The 16,605-nt window shown below is 43.9% G+C and overlaps 1 protein-coding gene across 1 annotated transcript; it reads left to right on the top strand.

The window, feature by feature from the left end:
* Window positions 1-2,917: 2,917 nt before the first annotated feature.
* On the top strand, window positions 2,918-11,226 carry LOC120682212 (disease resistance protein Pik-2-like). Its single transcript, XM_039964013.1, has 3 exons — window positions 2,918-4,092; window positions 5,198-5,977; window positions 8,944-11,226. Exons 1-3 carry the CDS (start codon window positions 3,013-3,015, stop codon window positions 10,999-11,001), a joined length of 3,918 nt encoding a protein of 1,305 aa, XP_039819947.1. The 5' UTR covers window positions 2,918-3,012; the 3' UTR covers window positions 11,002-11,226.
* The last annotated feature ends 5,379 nt before the right edge of the window (window positions 11,227-16,605 follow it).

The raw sequence follows: 16,605 nt of genomic DNA, 5'->3' as shown, positions 1-16,605 counted from the left end.
TTCCTTTTTTTCAATTATAAACATGCTTCGGTTGGTTATATGCACAGCATTAAATTGTGACTACTAGCACCAATTAAAAGTCATATATTTACCCATCGCTCGAGGACTTCTATCTCTTCGCAAAATTATCAATTTTCAAAAAGGAGTGGCCCTCGGTATACATATATACATATAACTTCAATTTGCTTAGATTTCCAACGCCACCAGAACTGTGTTTATATCGAAAATCTTCTCTCCATCGACAGCTGACGCGAAGGGGTGTACCTTCAAAGGGGTGTAAGATATGCAATATCCATCATACATCTTGATTAATTAAAAAAGGTACTTAATTCATTACAGAACTTAACAAAGGAGTACTATACATGAAACTTAAAAATTCGGTCAACAACACATAGATTTTCAACCGTCAACAAAATTATAAATTCTTACCATTACAATGCAAAAATTATTTACTATTACAATTACAATGATCAGATTAATAACTCTTGCAAATAACAATAAAATCATATAAAAAAAGACAAAATGTATCATTAATCCTCAAGAAATCTCTAATTAATTAAAAGAAATCTCTATAACTTCTAATTACTTTGATACCCTTCAGTTCCTGGAGTACACTCTTTTCAATATCCAGAAACCCACCAGAAGAAAAATAAACCTTTATTTCTGAAAATGTATATGTCAGTAACCTCAACCCTGCGGTGATGACACTGCCTTTCAGGGGGGACACGGTGCGGTACAAGGATGTCACCAAATCGGTCAGTCGCAGCACCAACATTTACGATTAATAGGCACAGCACTTGGCACAGGTAGCATGCTCGTTGATATACTCTCAGTACAACAACAGCTATGCTGACTGCGTCAAATGCTGTCTTCTTATCAATCGGAAGTGCTAGTGATGCGACCAACCGATTCGCGACGTGCTTATAGCGCATCGTGTATTCCCGAAAGGTAGTGCCATCACCGTTGGATGGAGATTAACGACGTATACTTGTTTCGAAATAAAGATTTTTTTAGCTTCTAGATGTTTTCAATGTGAACCTGAATAAATACATCACTAGAGTGTCAGAATAATCCATTCATAATACAAAAAATTCTAATATACTCATTCAATTAATTCATTCATGAATACAAAAATCAACTATCCACAATATGGTCATGTATACAAGTACATCACATGAAGTGTCTACACTCATTCTAAAAATTTCTACTATCCACATACTCATCTAAATCTAAAAGAAAATCACACCTACATATGCAATCTAGCTAAATGTCCAAGAAATGAGCTAGCTACACATTTTCTCTATTTCTAAAGCATGAAATGAACTATACAATCCAAGGAAAAAGAGAAAAATAAGCCCCAAACTTTTAGCGCCGATGGATGGACAGGGAATCAAAGATCTTCACAAATGTGGTGAAGAAATGAGCAAGAACTCCTCTCTCCCGAGCCGAGAATAGCAAGAAAAAAGTGAGCTGAATGGCTCGGGCGGGGGAGAGGGAAGGGAATAAGAGGGCCAAGGCCTTTTGTCCCGGTTGGTGGTTCCAACCGGGACAAAAGGGTACGCGGGCCTTTTGTCCCGGTTGGATCCACCAACCGGGACAAAAGGCCCCCCTTTTGTCCCGGTTGGTGTCTCCAACTGAGACAAAAGCCACCTGTCCCCCGCTGGCCTGGCTAGCCGTTGGACCCGGGACAAAAGCCACCTATTATCCCGGGCCCAAAGACTGCCGGAACAAATGGCCTGGAACAAAAATATATTCTGTAGTAGTGAGCTGACGTGAAGGGGTGTACCTTCAAAGGCTAAAATTTCTTCTTTACTATAACTTTGACGATCGCAGCCGACCACTTCGCAAAGAAGTTGGTGGACGTGAAAAAAAATATAATAAAAAATAAAAATAAAAAAAATCAACACTTCGGCGAACTATCTTCGCTTCACAGGCGTGGCGTGCGTTTTTTAGGTTCCAGCACACCACCGCATTGTGGGGCTTCGCTGCTCCGTTCTAGTACCTTCGTGAGCAGCTTCGTTTCCTCCGTTTTTCATGACCCATGTGCACTTCGGGTTTTTCAAGGCATCAATCTAGCATCTTCGCATTAAATAATTAGGGGCTTCGGAGGCAGGTCATGGGTCTTCGGCAAAACAAAAAATATATATTATTGGCTTCGGTAGGACCATTATTCGGCATCAGTGCGAAGGCACCTCCTGGCTTCTTAATTAGTTTATCTTTTGAGAAATTCTCAAAAATAAGCTTCGACATGGCGTTTTGCAGCGTCTCCATAATTGGAGTTCGGACCAGGCTTCGGTCATTTTTACAATGGGTTGAATAATTCAGCCTCCAGAAAAATAAATTTGCCAAAATGTCATTGTTCAAAAGGGCTTCGGCATTTTTAATAATTGGGCTTCGGCAGCCGCAAAGGGGCCTTCGGTCTTAGATGTTACACTGCTGTTTGGTGCACAACTATTATTTTAAGTGCTTTAATATGTTGCTTATTTTAAGCCAGTTTCAAAGATGCTTTGCGCGTGTGTGTTTGTTTTCAAAGATGCTTTCCCCAACACATGTGGAGTCAGTATATCTTGCAGTTGGGGGGATTCAGTTTCAAAGATGCTTTGCGTGTCTTTGTTTTCAAAGATGCTTTCCCCAACACATGTGGGCGCGGAGTTCCTTCCGTGACCGCACCTGCACGCACGGCGAACGAACGACCCCCGGCCGACTGGTGGACCCGACGGGCGGGACGTGGCTTGTCGGTCCCAGTGCCAGTGACAGTCGACGAGCTCGTGTCCGTGGGAGCAGGTCCCCGTGCGCTTTCTGTGACGCGCGGTCCATGCGCTCGGCGCTCGGCGTTCAGACGGAGACGACGGGGCATCTCTGGTCACTGCGGTCGAGGTTAATTAATAGCGATTGTGGGGACTGGGGAGGCAGCCACTCGGTCGTAGATGCTCTTTCGATCCCAGCGCAATCCAAACCCACAGATCTGAGCTTCTGACTTGCGAGCACGGCGAGCTCGCGCTAGCCGGCGAGATGGAGGCGACGGCGGTGAGCATCGGGAAGGCCGTGCTGAATGGCGCGCTGGGCTACGCCAAGTCCAAGGCCGCGGAGGAGATGGCGCTGCAGCTCGGCGTCGAGGACGACGTCAGCTTCATCACCGACGAGCTGGAGATGATGCAGTCCTTCCTGATGGCGGCCGACGAGGAGAGGGCCCAGACCAAGGTGCTCACCACCTGGGTGAAGCATGTCCGGGACGTGAGCTACAACGTCGAGGACAACCTTGTGGATTTTGAGATCCACGCGGGGCGAGAGAAGCCTCCTATTCTGGGCTGTGTTCCACGGAACATGCGCCACCGTCGCCGCATTGCCAAGGAGGTGAAGAAGCTCAAGGCCAAGGTGGAGGACGTCAGCAACAGGAACCTGCGCTACCGACTCATCAAGGATGGCGCTGGAGGCTCCAAGCCCAGTAGCGTCGGGGTCGAGCAGGGCGGCACTGCTGGGGATGTGACGTCTATGTTTGGCATTGATGAAGCATGGCGTCAGGCCCTGGAGCCAAAGATGGACCTTAGCCAACTGATCACCAGTGCAGAGGTGGACCTTCGAGTGATTGCGGTGTGGGGAACAAATTCTGATCTCGGGAAGACATCTGAAATCTCAAAGGTCTTTGATGACCCAGATGTAAAGAAAAAGTTTGGATGCACTGCTTGGTTGAGATTGATGCGCCCTTTTGATCAAAAGGGATTCCTCCATAGCATTGTGAGGCAGTTCTATGTAAATTCTTCTCAAGTGCAGCAACCTGGTATTGCTCAAGAAGAAACAGTTGTTGGAGCAGATGTTCTAATGAAGATGGAGAAGATGGAGCAGATTGATCTGGTCCGTGAATTTTGTGCACATGTGAGCAGTAACAACTACCTGATTGTGATTGATGACCTTTCGACAATAGACGAGTGGCATTGTATCAAAACCTATTTCCCTGACAAGAAGAACCGAAGCAGAATTGTTGTTGCCACGCAAAAAATTGAAATTGCCAGCTTGTGTACGGAGCAACCATATCAAGCGTCTGAACTAAAGCAGTTATCATCGGATCAGATTCTTTATGTGTTCCACAAGAAGGTAAAATTAATCATTGTATTATAGCATCCACTCCTTTGGCTAACGCCTAAGTGATGTCTTTATTTATCATTTTGCGGAACTATCCGTTGAAAACTAATACTTGTCGTGTGATACTTTAGGGATTCTATGTTTGGGTCACCTTGGTGAAATTGTTGAGGGGGATTCTTTATTGGATTAAGTGCAATTCAATTGTAGGTTACAATATAGTTCAAAATTGCACAAAACTTTATACATCCCAAGAAAATATCACTGGCCTAAACACACTAAATTTTTTTAAATTGTTGATTAGTGAATGAAGCTTTGTTAGAGAGTTTTCTGGTGAGGAACACTAAAAAATTATTGCCAAGTCCTCCAGAATTTTTTAGCTAGTCCTTAAGAAATTGTTTGAGTTTTTTAAATTTTGTTAAAATTAGTTCCACAAATTCTTGCCTATTTTTTTCTAATATTACTATGTTACATAAATTGTTGGCATGTTATAAAAACTTTTTATGTAGGTTTTAGAAATTACTTAACTACTTTCTTAAATGACTATGGCTCAATGAGTGTTTTCTACACAGTTATTAAAAAAAATGGCTCCCTGGATAACTGTATAGCAAATGTTCGCTGGAATCTGAATAGAGCCCTCCCTTTTTTAGGAAACCAAACATTCTTGACATGGGTGCCCAAGATTATTGATTTGTGATGACAGCCCAATACGATCGAAAGCTAATACAAAACCCATGAGGCCACTGAACCAAATCTGCCGTATTTTAGCTAAAAAAAGCTGAAAGAAACTTAGTCCTCTTTAGCGGAACTTACAAGTTATTTGCCATCGTAGAACACTCAAACCTGGCAAATAAAATGATAGTGTTGCAACTCATCAGTACAACGTGGCTTTCAGTTAATGATTGATATGATCATCCTAAAAGTTCATTGTGCAAGTTTTAATAGGGCAAATTTCTTTAATATTTTACGCAAACATGTTTATTTTTCTATCCAAACAAATGTATGTATGTTATCTTGCAGTAATCTTCGTACCTGTAATTTTGTACATGTTTTCAATTCAAATTAGAAGTGTCAATGCATAAAAATTTAAAACAACTATTTCTCATGCATGCATGTTCAGTTTGAGAAGTCTGAAATGGATTCTAGTGAGCCCATCTCTGTGTCAACAGCTGCGACTACTGTAGGAAGCTCATTGATGTCCACCAATGAGAATGAGAATGTGAATGAGATACAGGAGGAAGGGGGGCAACAACCACAGGGTATGGGTAGCGGAAATGCTTTGTCCACCACCTCAGCAGTTGAAAAAATGAAGCTTGATCGCAGCAACACGATAGTCATCCCTGAAGACGTTATTGTTGGGCGATCGACAGAAAAACAAAAGGTCATCAATTCAGTTGGTCAACCAAACGACAACACTAGTAGCTTGAAGGTGATCTCTGTTTGGGGAATGGGTGGTATTGGAAAAACTACTCTTGTGAGGACTGTCTACCGAAGCCAACAGCTTGGCGGATGGAAACGTGCTTGGGCTACTGCACTGCGTCCTTTTAGTCCTGATGCACTTCTTCGAAATCTTTGTTTGCAGCTCCTAATAGGTATCCAAGAAGATTCAATGGCTGGTGGAGATACACAAAAGAAGAAGAATGTTGGAACAATGGGTTTCCAAGACATGATTATTGAATTATCACAACTTCTTGAGAAGCAAAAGTGCCTGATTGTTCTGGATGATCTATCTTCCAATCAGGAATGGGATTCCATTAAAGATTACTTGGCAAAAGCTAGAAGAGTCATACTCACCACGAGGGAAAAAACTGTCGCCAAACATTGTTCCGGTGATGATGGGAATATGCACTGCCTTAATGGCCTTGAAGATGATGCAGCATTTGAGCTGTTCAAAAAGAAGGTACTTCAGAATCTACTGTTTTTTATTCCCTGTTCACTCCAAATTTTATTATAATCTTTCAAAAAATTGAAAGCATGATTATTTTCTTTATAACTTTTTAAGGAAGCAGAATAAAAAGTGCAGTCACTTTTCTTTTATGCACCATATTAACGTTAAACTTTATATAGTTGGCCATTAATATTTTGTACTTATAAAAAGTGCAACTTCAGCTAGTAATGAGATGGAAATTGATTTTTTTTACTATCGTTTTGTGTTTGTTCTAACATGTTTTATTTTATTGAATGTAAGGGTGCCTCGTACTTTTTTTATAAAAAATGAGGATCCTTAAGCAAAGAATAAAAAACTAGTTGCATACATGCATTCATTTGCGTGTCTCACCCGCTGTTAGCTATTCCGCTGCATGCATAGGCAATGTTGAATTGATGCTCTCGTGATTTTTAACATGTGTAACGATTATGAGCCATCATGCGCATTATATTATACAATAGTCACCTACATGTATACATTTTATGATTTTTAAGATATGCTAAATAACAAAGACCGGTATATCTCTCTTCTTTCCATTGGCATGTACATGGTTTGCCTATATGTATATTTTTAAAATTGGGTGCCTATATGTATATTTTTAAAATTGGAATAATGGATGCATACATGCCATCCTAATATGTATATTCCATTGGCACAAAAATTAAATAAATGTTGCATTGATACACACATATCAATTAGTGTCGGTATCAAGGTCGATTTGAGTTTGTATCCTACTGAGCTAAATCAATCCAACTGTCTCGCATACATCTTTGATCTAACAAATTAATTTGGTGCCACCTGATGCCACGATAGCTAGTCGCATTAACTCTGCTGCGTGTTCCAGAGAGAGAGAGAAAAAAAGGCTTGCCTCAGAAACGGTAGGCATCAATAAGCGTGTATGTATGCGTAGAGATATGGGGTTGTTTAATTTATTACTTTATAGATTTATCTCCAACTAATTCTCTCTGTTGCTTTAAGAATCACAAAATATTTGAGGTGTACGGAGCACTTCTGGTAATTTAAGAATATAACATTCTAATTTATGGTAGCAGCTTATAAGGTGATTGCACATATGTATTGCAAGTAACACTTCTGGTTTTCGAAATTGACCACATGCCATCGAAATTCATTTTTTTACCATCTGGCACAATTAATTATTTGCTAATGTACTAAGTTGATTTTTGCTCGATGCCATTGAAAGCCAAATTTTTTTCTCATACCACTCGGTCACATGCCCTCTGTTTAGCCTCTGAAACAAACCGCTCCATGCTATAGCCCACTACACAAAGGGAGCAGCCGGTGGAGCTGGAAAAGATGTCTCCTCCAGCTCCGTGCTCACACTAAGTTTAAAATAGGCTCATGAAAAGAATTATTGATCGGAAGTTGTAGAGTATCTTTTTTGCTAACATAGCTTAAAAGTAATGTTTTATAATATTTTCAAAAGTAACATATTTGCATTGGAAGTGATTATTGATTTTGTGTTTGCTTTAGATAACTTTTAAAGGCATAGTTGAAAGTAATTTTCTAAGAGCTTAGTAACAATAATCCAACCATTAGGAGAAATTAATGTGGAAAAATTGCAAAAGCACCCTGCAAGTCACTGGGGTTTTCAAATCCTTACAGTCTCTCGCCCGTAAGTCCTGTTTGTTTTGGTTCCCCCTGTGCTCATTGACTCAATGATACAGAGATGTTGTGTGCCCTCTATTGTGGCTTACATTGACTTGCATATCATTAGAAGGTGGTAGAGAGGCTTTAGGCTGAAGGCACTATATCAAAGCTCACCTAGATGTAGAAATCACAAAAGACAACGGTGGTAGTTGAATTTACAAAAGATGGGCATATCGCAACCGTGGCCATCTAATACTCCCAGAAAACTCCTAAGTGAGCTTGTCATAGTGATTCAAGGATGGAGAGAGAGGCTGTAGAGACCATGATGGATGGTCAATCGGATTTGAGATGCACGTGGGTTTTGGCAAAAAAAAAAAAAAAAAACTTTGACTTGTAGGTTTTTCCTTTTTACAATTTTCCCTAAAAATATCAAATTTAGGTACCCTTTTGTCTCAAATACTTATAATCATCACAAATTATTACATGGAAATGTATCATATATATCCATATGAAAGTGTACTATTATTTAAATAAGTTCCATATGTTGATGTTTATGGTCTCACTACTAACAGAACCTTTTCTTTTTAAAGAAAAAAAAGCCTCCTTATTCATCCGTATTAAAATTTATGACATTCCAACGACGTCGACTTCCATGTTTGTGTTTGGGAAATAACTTCCTATTTTGTAAAAATCTAAACATGTTTTGGATTTTATGCTACGCAAAATTGAAGTGAAGTTCTTTACTGGAGAACATCTTTTGGGGACGATTTATTGGGGAACAAGTTGGGCTTAAACTGTGTTTTTTTTCTCAAAAATGTAGGAGAGCTGCGTTTCATTGTATTAAGAAGACTGTGTAATTAGCACAATTAAATCTCACATGATTAATTGTATTAACTTCACCTTCAAGAGGTGAACTCAAATAATATACTCCCTCCGCCCCGCAAAGAGTATCACTCTAGGATTTTTTAAGGAGGAGGGAAATAACTTGTAACCCCTATTTATTGTGTGCTACTTGTATGTAAAATTGGTGCACGCAGCATGTAATTGTGTGGTGTATAGCACCATGCAACTTGTTTTGCCATGCAATTGGCCATCTTGCACCAAAATACGTCATCATAATGATTTTTTTGTCTTGGGAATGTATGCATTTTTAATTGGCTTGTCCATCTCAAATGGTCGAATCCCTAGAGTGAAACTCATTGTGGGGAAAAAAAAATTAGAATCCCAAAATGACACTCTTTGCAGGACAGGAGTAACAAACAACACTAATGTAGCATTCATTGTTCTTTAATGTGAGTTCCTAACCACCTTGATTTACATGAATTGTTTAGGTATTTAAGGATGCTAGAAGTTTTGATTTGCACCCTGGTATGCTGGATCAAGCTAACCTTATCCTAAAGAAATGTGATGGACTCCCCCTTGCAATATCGACTATAGGTGGCTATCTAGCAAATAAGCCTAAAACTGCAATGGAGTGGAGAAAGTTAAATGAAGGCTTAAGCGCCGAGCTGGAGATAAATCCTGAGTTAAAGATGATAAAAACAGTCCTTATGCGGAGCTATGATGGCCTGCCATATGGTCTAAAATCTAGTTTCTTGTACTTGTCTATTTTCCCAGAAGACCATATAATCCAGCGTAAACGTGTGGTGAGGAGATGGATTGCCGAAGGTTATTCAAGAGAGATGCAACACATGGCAGCCGAGCAAGTAGCAGGCAAGCAGTTTGATGAGCTTCTTGACCGGAGTATGATCCTACCTTTGGAAGCAAGAACTCCTGGAAGCATTGACTCTTGCCAGCTCCATGACCTCATCCGTGAAATCTGCGTGTCAAAGGCAAGGGAGGACAATCTTGTTTTTACACTAGAGGAAGGATGTAGCTTGGGCGGTGTACAAGGAGCAATACGCCACCTTGCCATAAGTAGCAACTGGAAGAGAGACAAAGAGGTGATGCAGAGGATGCTGGACTTGTCACATATACGGTCATTAACTGTGTTTGGTGAGTGGAGATCATTTTTCATATGCAGTAAGATGAGGTTCGTGCGAGTGCTGGATTTGGAGGACACCGTAGGACTCAGAGATCATCACCTTGGTCGAATTGGGGAGCTCCTTCACCTAAGGTATCTTTCTCTGCGTGGATGTAGGAGTATCTTTGAATTACCAGATTCGTTCGCAAATTTGAGGCAGCTGCAGACGCTCGACATCAGAGGTACACTCATATGGAGATTGCCAGTAGGTGTCACCAAGCTTCAGAAGCTACAATACCTTCATGCATCTGGTTGCTCATATTTAGGGCTATTTAGGGATGACAAATTTGGGGATGACATATTTAGGGATGACATATTTTCGACGTACAGACATTTCATACCCGTGGAGTACGATATGAGGTACAGACGTCTCATACTCCAAGCAAGGGAGATGTACAGATCGCAGTGGCTAGAGCATCACACGCCTTGTGTTTGTTGTGTATATGCTCTTTCCGCATGCAATCTACTCCGCGCAATGGGCCATCTTGTCTGGAGACCGCAGCGGCTAGAGCATCACATGGAAAGGACCAGAACACATGTTTTGGAGGAGGCTGTGAGTAGGCATGACATATGCAACTTACACTGCTACTTTACGACGTATGATGCAGAATCTCACAAGCTATATGGCATTAAAGTCCCGAGAGGGATTTCCAAATTGAAGGCCTTGCACACACTACGTGACATCAATGTTGCATGGGGAAATGCTGCGATTCAAGAGCTCGGAGAGCTCACTCAGCTGCGTAAGCTTGGAGTGGTTGGAGTCATCAGGACGAACAACGGCAAGTTTTGGCCTGCAATTGCTGAACACAATCAACTTCGGTCTCTATCTGTAGATTTTGAAGGTAGCAGTTCTCCTTATGTTGAGTCATTAGATGATTGCTTGGGCGGAAATTTGATGCCACCAAAATGCCTTGAGAGCCTCAAGATGCGCGGTATGTTAATCAAGGTAACAGAATGGGTCCATTGGCTTCAGAACCTATCAAAGCTTCAGCTTCAGTATACACAACTGAATCAAGAAGCCTTAGAAGCCATTGGGAAGCTACCAAATCTTGTGGTTCTGCGTCTGAGCTGGAGGTCAATCTTGCGGTCTAAGCTGTGCTTCCCAGGCCCATCTTTCCCGAGTATCTTGGTGCTGGAGCTTAGTTATATCCTCGAATTGTTGGAATTTGAGCGAAACGCAACGCCTAACCTCGAGGTGCTAGTGCTACAGGGAACTGTGTGGTGCAACAGTCGTTTGAGGGAAGTTTCTGGGCTAGAGTTTCTCACAAGCCTCAAGGAGATTCGGCTGGATAGTGATCGTGCCAAGGAATTAGTGCAGAGCAAACTTGCAGAGTACTCAAACAATGTTACCATCAAGATGCTGTAACCGAGATGTTGGAGTTCACATCGACCTCAAGCTGTCACGCGGCAACCTCTTACATTGCTGTACTGCCCCTTATATTTTCCTTTGTTTTCGTGCATATCAATATCATACTGTACGCTGAGTTGGTCATCTAACAAAACCGATTGTATTGCACGATCAGATAAACACATTCATTTGTCGATCTGAAGATAGACACATTCGTGCATGCTACAAATATTTGGTTACTGATTCTTCATCTCACGATTAATTAAGTAAAAGGCCCTGTTGCTGCGCACGTGTCTGTACACTGATATGCCGTTTCGCTGCTGCATGAATGCGTCATCAAACTATAACTTGCTATTGAGCAGCGAGTAGTACTATATTTGTCTGCGCAATAGTAGTACACAGTGCACATGCGTCACTCCAAATAAGAATTCTACCAACTGTTATGCTGCGACAAATACCGAGAGTGTCACCTCTATTAAGCGGAAAATGTACCAAACTGGTACGAGCCTCCGTGTTTCCAAGCTGCTGCTCTTCTCACATGAACACGAGGCCACACAACAATCAGCAACGGAAGCAAACAGAGCCAGCTACGCAGAAACAGAGCAGAGGGCGAGATGAGTAGAGGACGCGGCCACAGGGCCATGGCTCCATCCATTGGAGGCCAAGCACATACGAGGAGTGCGTGGCGTGCCACAGCCACGGCGAACGGCTTCTGGTGCCGCGACATCGCCCGTGGCCAGGCGCAGCGCGTGTCCGGGCCGTCGCCCGAGGCCGCCGTCGCCCGCGTGACCCCGCTGATCGGGTACACCCAGGCGGACCAGCGCCTGCGCCACGCCGACGAGGGACGACCGCGCCAGCGACGCGCTCGGCTGCGTCCGCCAAGTCTTCGCCACGGAGGAGGACGCAGACACCCGCGTGGGAGACGTGAATGCCACTAGTGTGTGTACTGAAACAAAAGACGAAACAAAGAATCGCTGTGTGAATGCTAGTATGTTTGCCCGTCCAAGCTGGGTTAGATAGTGGGGTGAGCTGACGTGACGCGGTCAAGAGGGAACCGGACAGGTTGGCCTCCGTCCCGTGGGTCCGTCCGTCTTTCCCGACGGTCGCGTCCTTCTCTCCGTTAGCGAAAGGACGAGCACCCGAGGGGAGCAGGCACGCAGAGTCCAAAGCAGCGGGACCTGGACCACCACCACCGGGCACCGGTAGCGTGAGTGACCCGTCTCAAAAGAAGGCCGGCCGGTTGCAAATCATGCGCCAAGACCTTTTGTTTCTTTGCCACTCTTCCATTCCATGGTCCATGGGACTCGATCGATCGATCTTGCTAACTTTAGATTTTTTCTTTGCAGAAGAAGATAAAAGCCTTGTTTGTTTCCTTCCATTCTATTCCATTTTACAAAAGAATCTCGCATGCATGATATACTAAATGAATTCTATTTGTAAAACCTTTTCAGAGATGGGTGTTACTTTTCGCGACGAATCTAATGACGGTAATTAATCGATGATTTGCTACAGTGATGCTACAGTACCATCCTCTAATCGCGCGGTTGAAGGCCTCATTAGATTCTTCAGGGTCACTAGCGCTGGGGTTCTGAAGTTGGTTTTGTAAACTGGCTTTATTTGACAATGTAATTAGCGGTTAAAATGTCAATATTCACTAACACAGCACAAACCAAACGGGACCAAAGATAGTGCTTGATCTTGCTAGTCACCTTTTCTAGAAGAATCGATACTGCAAAGTAGAGACTCTTTCGGTCCCGCCGCGGACTTTTTCTAGAAGGTTCCAGCGCTGGGTTCTCTAGAAGATCCGCAGTGTAGTGGTTCGGGCTATAGATTGTCAAAGGAGATGCGTTGCGTGTGGGGTAACTCCAAAGGATCACCACTGGGTTCATGCAGCTTTGGGATGCGGTGGAGAGCTTAGAGCAACAATGGCATCTTGCGAAGAACAAACTCTTCACATGGTTGATGTACTCGAGTCAGAAATTGTAGTAGTAACAGCAGGCAAACTTGTACATAGAAATTAGCAGCGTAACCCAACCTGTCCCTTCTGCGACTATGTGCTCGGAAAACGGCAGCATAAATTTGCCTTCACCGTCGTTTTAGAAATCAGAGACATAAAGAGCATTTCGAATAGTGCCTAATATTTCTACTCCAAACACTTTAGATTAGGACTTCTCCAAAAAAAATTAGGTTTAAAAAATAGTCTTTCCTCCAATAGTAGCCTTTTTTTTTTGCCCCAAAAGCCTTATAACCTGCCATATTATAAAGTCCAAATTACTCTTCTCAAGTATTGCCAAAGTCTGGATAACCCCTTTTAACTATCTTTTGATTTATTTTGACCCCTAAACTATGACATCTAGTTCAATTTACCGTCTAATACAATTTATCTTTTTTATTTCTCCCAATATAAATGGAATCTTAATTAAGATTTTGTAGGGTTGTAGTAGGCACCATAATGTATGTCAAAAAAAATTCATAGGTTTCAAAAGGGAGGTCACCACGGCATGGACGAAGGGAACTATGCCGCAAACTTGAGGGAGAGGTGGGCATAACTATGGGAAGGACACAACGGCTTGTTTGGAGGGTAGTGGCGACGCCTAATGCGTGGCGTCCACGGTGTGCAGGGGTGAATAGTATGGGGGGGCCTCCTCCCCCAAACCCTCCTAACAATTTTCAACCTTCGTAAAGAAGAAATAGAGGAAGAAGAAAAAAAGTGAGGGAGGAAGAAGAGGAAAATGATCCTGTAGATTCACATCCTACGTCCGCCGCTGGCTCGTGTGTTTAAACAACCGCCAGCAGCGAGGAAGCGAACAACGCCACCTTGTGAACAGCTGCGGCCTAGGAAGCGAACAACGCCACCTCTGCTTAGGAACACCTGTCCAAGAAGATTTTGGTGAGGATACCCACAAACATCGGGATTGGGCGTGCCAAAAGCTGGCCAAAATGTAGGACACTATGGACGAAATTTTGGATGCGCAGGAATTTTGGGAAGATATTTAAGCAATTGTTGGAGCACGAAATTTCACCCCGAATATCCAAAAGTTAATTTTGGGAGCTAGTGTAGGACACTCTTAGAGATACTCTTTCTTTTTTTATTGCAACTTGCTCCTTCTCTATTCAACAGTACTGGGATCGACACAATAGCGATCCAAGGCTGATCCGGGTCCCTTTGTAGAACAGACTGAGCTAGTTCATGGGCACACTTATCCACGGGTGACATGTGCTATATTCACAGAAGCAAAATGCAGAGACAAAAGGACACTCTTAGATATACTCGAGTCAAGCGGCAAGGATTGATATGTTTTGAGTTCTCTTCAACTTCAAATCATGTAATAACAATCTACGTAAACCATCCATGCTTCTAAAACAAGAATAGCAGTACTCCTGCTGGTTATTCAGCAGGGGAAAAAACCTTCATCTTTTTTTTTTTTGAAAGGGAAAAAACCTTCAACTTTACACCGTAACATCTCCAAGAGTGCCCAATATATTAGCTCCTAATAATTCTAGATTGGGACTTTGCAAACGAAGTTTAGGCACAGAAAACACCGCTTGCTCCAACAGTGGTCCTATATTTGGCTTCCAAAAAATTAAAATATATCATGTCAACTAGTAAACTAATTCCGTTAATTTTTTGTCTGCGATCTTTAGTCCCGACACGGGTGTTGTGAGGTTTAGGCCGCTGCATTGTCACCATGAGCAGGGAATCATTCAGTCGCATCACTCGGTTGCCTCTAGCCTGACTCATCCATACGCCATTGTCATGGCTTGTGACATCCCCGGCCTAGGGTTTAATAAGATTGATAGAATATTCATATCAACAAATTGTAATTTTTTTTCCAGAAGCTGATCTCCAAAGAACTCCAAAGTTAAGCGTGCTTGGCCTGGAGCAATTTCGTGATGGGTGACCGACCGAGAACTTCTTCCCGGGTGCACATGAGTGAGGACAAAGTGTGCAGAAAAAATTTGTGTTGGTCTGTGAAGGTAGTCTATGTCCTAGAAAGCTACCAGATGTAAACGGGCCCGGCCTCGGGGAGGCGGGACATTACATAATGATATCAGAGCCAACTCTCGCGGTTTTCCCGTGCATGTATGGGCGTAAGTGCACGGGCATGTGGGCCGGCGCGTGGCGGGTCAGTGCGCGGGCATCTGGGATGCGCCGTTGGCACTGGACGCATAGACGTCGCACAAGGACCATTGGCACTGAACGCGCTGCCAGATGTAAGCGGGCCCGGCCTCGGGGAGGCGGGACGTTACATAATGATATCAGAGCCAACTCTCGCGGTTTTCCCGTGCATGTACGGGCGTAAGTGCACGGGCATGTGGACAGGCGCGTAGGGGCGCAGATGCCACCGGCATGTGGGCCGGCGCGTGGCGGGTCAGTGCGCGGGCATCTGGGATGCGCCGTTAGCACTGGACGCAAGGACGTCGCATAGGGACCGTTGGCACTGAACGCACGGACATCGCACATGGGCCGTTGGCACTGGACGTACGGGACTTGGCCAAGAGAGAACGTTCCTAGCTTGGGATTGACCGACGAGGACGTCGGTCTCTTAAAGGGGTGAGTATGTGACATCCCCGACCCAGGACTTAATAGAATTGATAGAATACTCATATCAACAAGTTGCAACTTCTTTTCCGAAAGCTGATTTCGAAAGAACTCCAAAGTTAAGCGTACCAATTTCGTGCTGGGTGACCGACCGGGAACTTCTTCCCGGGTGCGCATGAGTGAGGACAAAGTGAGCAAAAAAGACTTGTATTGATCTATAAGAGTAGTCTATATCCTAGAAAGCTGCCAGATGTAAGCGGGCCCGGCCTTGGGGAGGCGGGACGTGACACTTGTTCTTATCCATTCATCCTTCTAACTTCGCTCAAGCTCTTGCGGTCCCTCTCCCATGCTTTCTACTCTACTCTCTCCACCATCTCTCCTACTCCACGAGCTCTCTTCCTCCTTGCTGCTCAATCTCTACGAGCTCTCTCCCTCCATCGAAGGAAAGTGAGCTAACGGGCATAATCTGGAGACTGTAGGTGTGTGTCGCTCGCGCCATCACTGGCATGGAACCTCACGCGCCGTCGCCGGCTTGGGGCACTTGTGGTCGACAGCATGCGCGGCGGCGTGTGGCTGCGCATTTCAGCGCGTACAGCGGCGTCACGCGCCCAGGATACAAAGGTGAAGGCGTGGGCCCAGCAGAGTGCATGGAAAAATTGGGAGCAGACTATGGACGTGTTTGGATCCAAGGGCTAGAGCTATTTTGAGTCTAAAATAGTCCAAAATCTCCAAACATGAGGGCTAATTTTGGCTATTTGCAAATAGCTTACCTCAAAAAACTATCCCACCCAAAATGTGATTATTTGGGCTATTTGAGTGGGTCCCACTAGAAAATTGATTTTTCTCCTCCTCATGTTGCCGCATTCAATCGGGCCTTCCTGTGGCCGCACCTCACCTCCATCCCGTTCCCGCCGCGTTCGGTGCATGTGCCGGTGACGCACTCCCCGGAAAAGCAGGCACGGCAACCGACGGCCTCGTCGGTGCCAAGGCCGACCAAGCGCAACCGGACAAGCCGCGAAGCAAAGCGAGGGAGGGGGGAGGATCGGGATGGTGGTCGCGAGGGCCAAGGCGAAGGCGCC

The sequence above is a fragment of the Panicum virgatum genome, chromosome 7N (assembly GCF_016808335.1).
Source record: "Panicum virgatum strain AP13 chromosome 7N, P.virgatum_v5, whole genome shotgun sequence".
NCBI classification, from domain to species: Eukaryota; Viridiplantae; Streptophyta; class Magnoliopsida; order Poales; family Poaceae; genus Panicum; species Panicum virgatum.
This window is presented reverse-complemented; position numbering and strand designations above follow the sequence as displayed.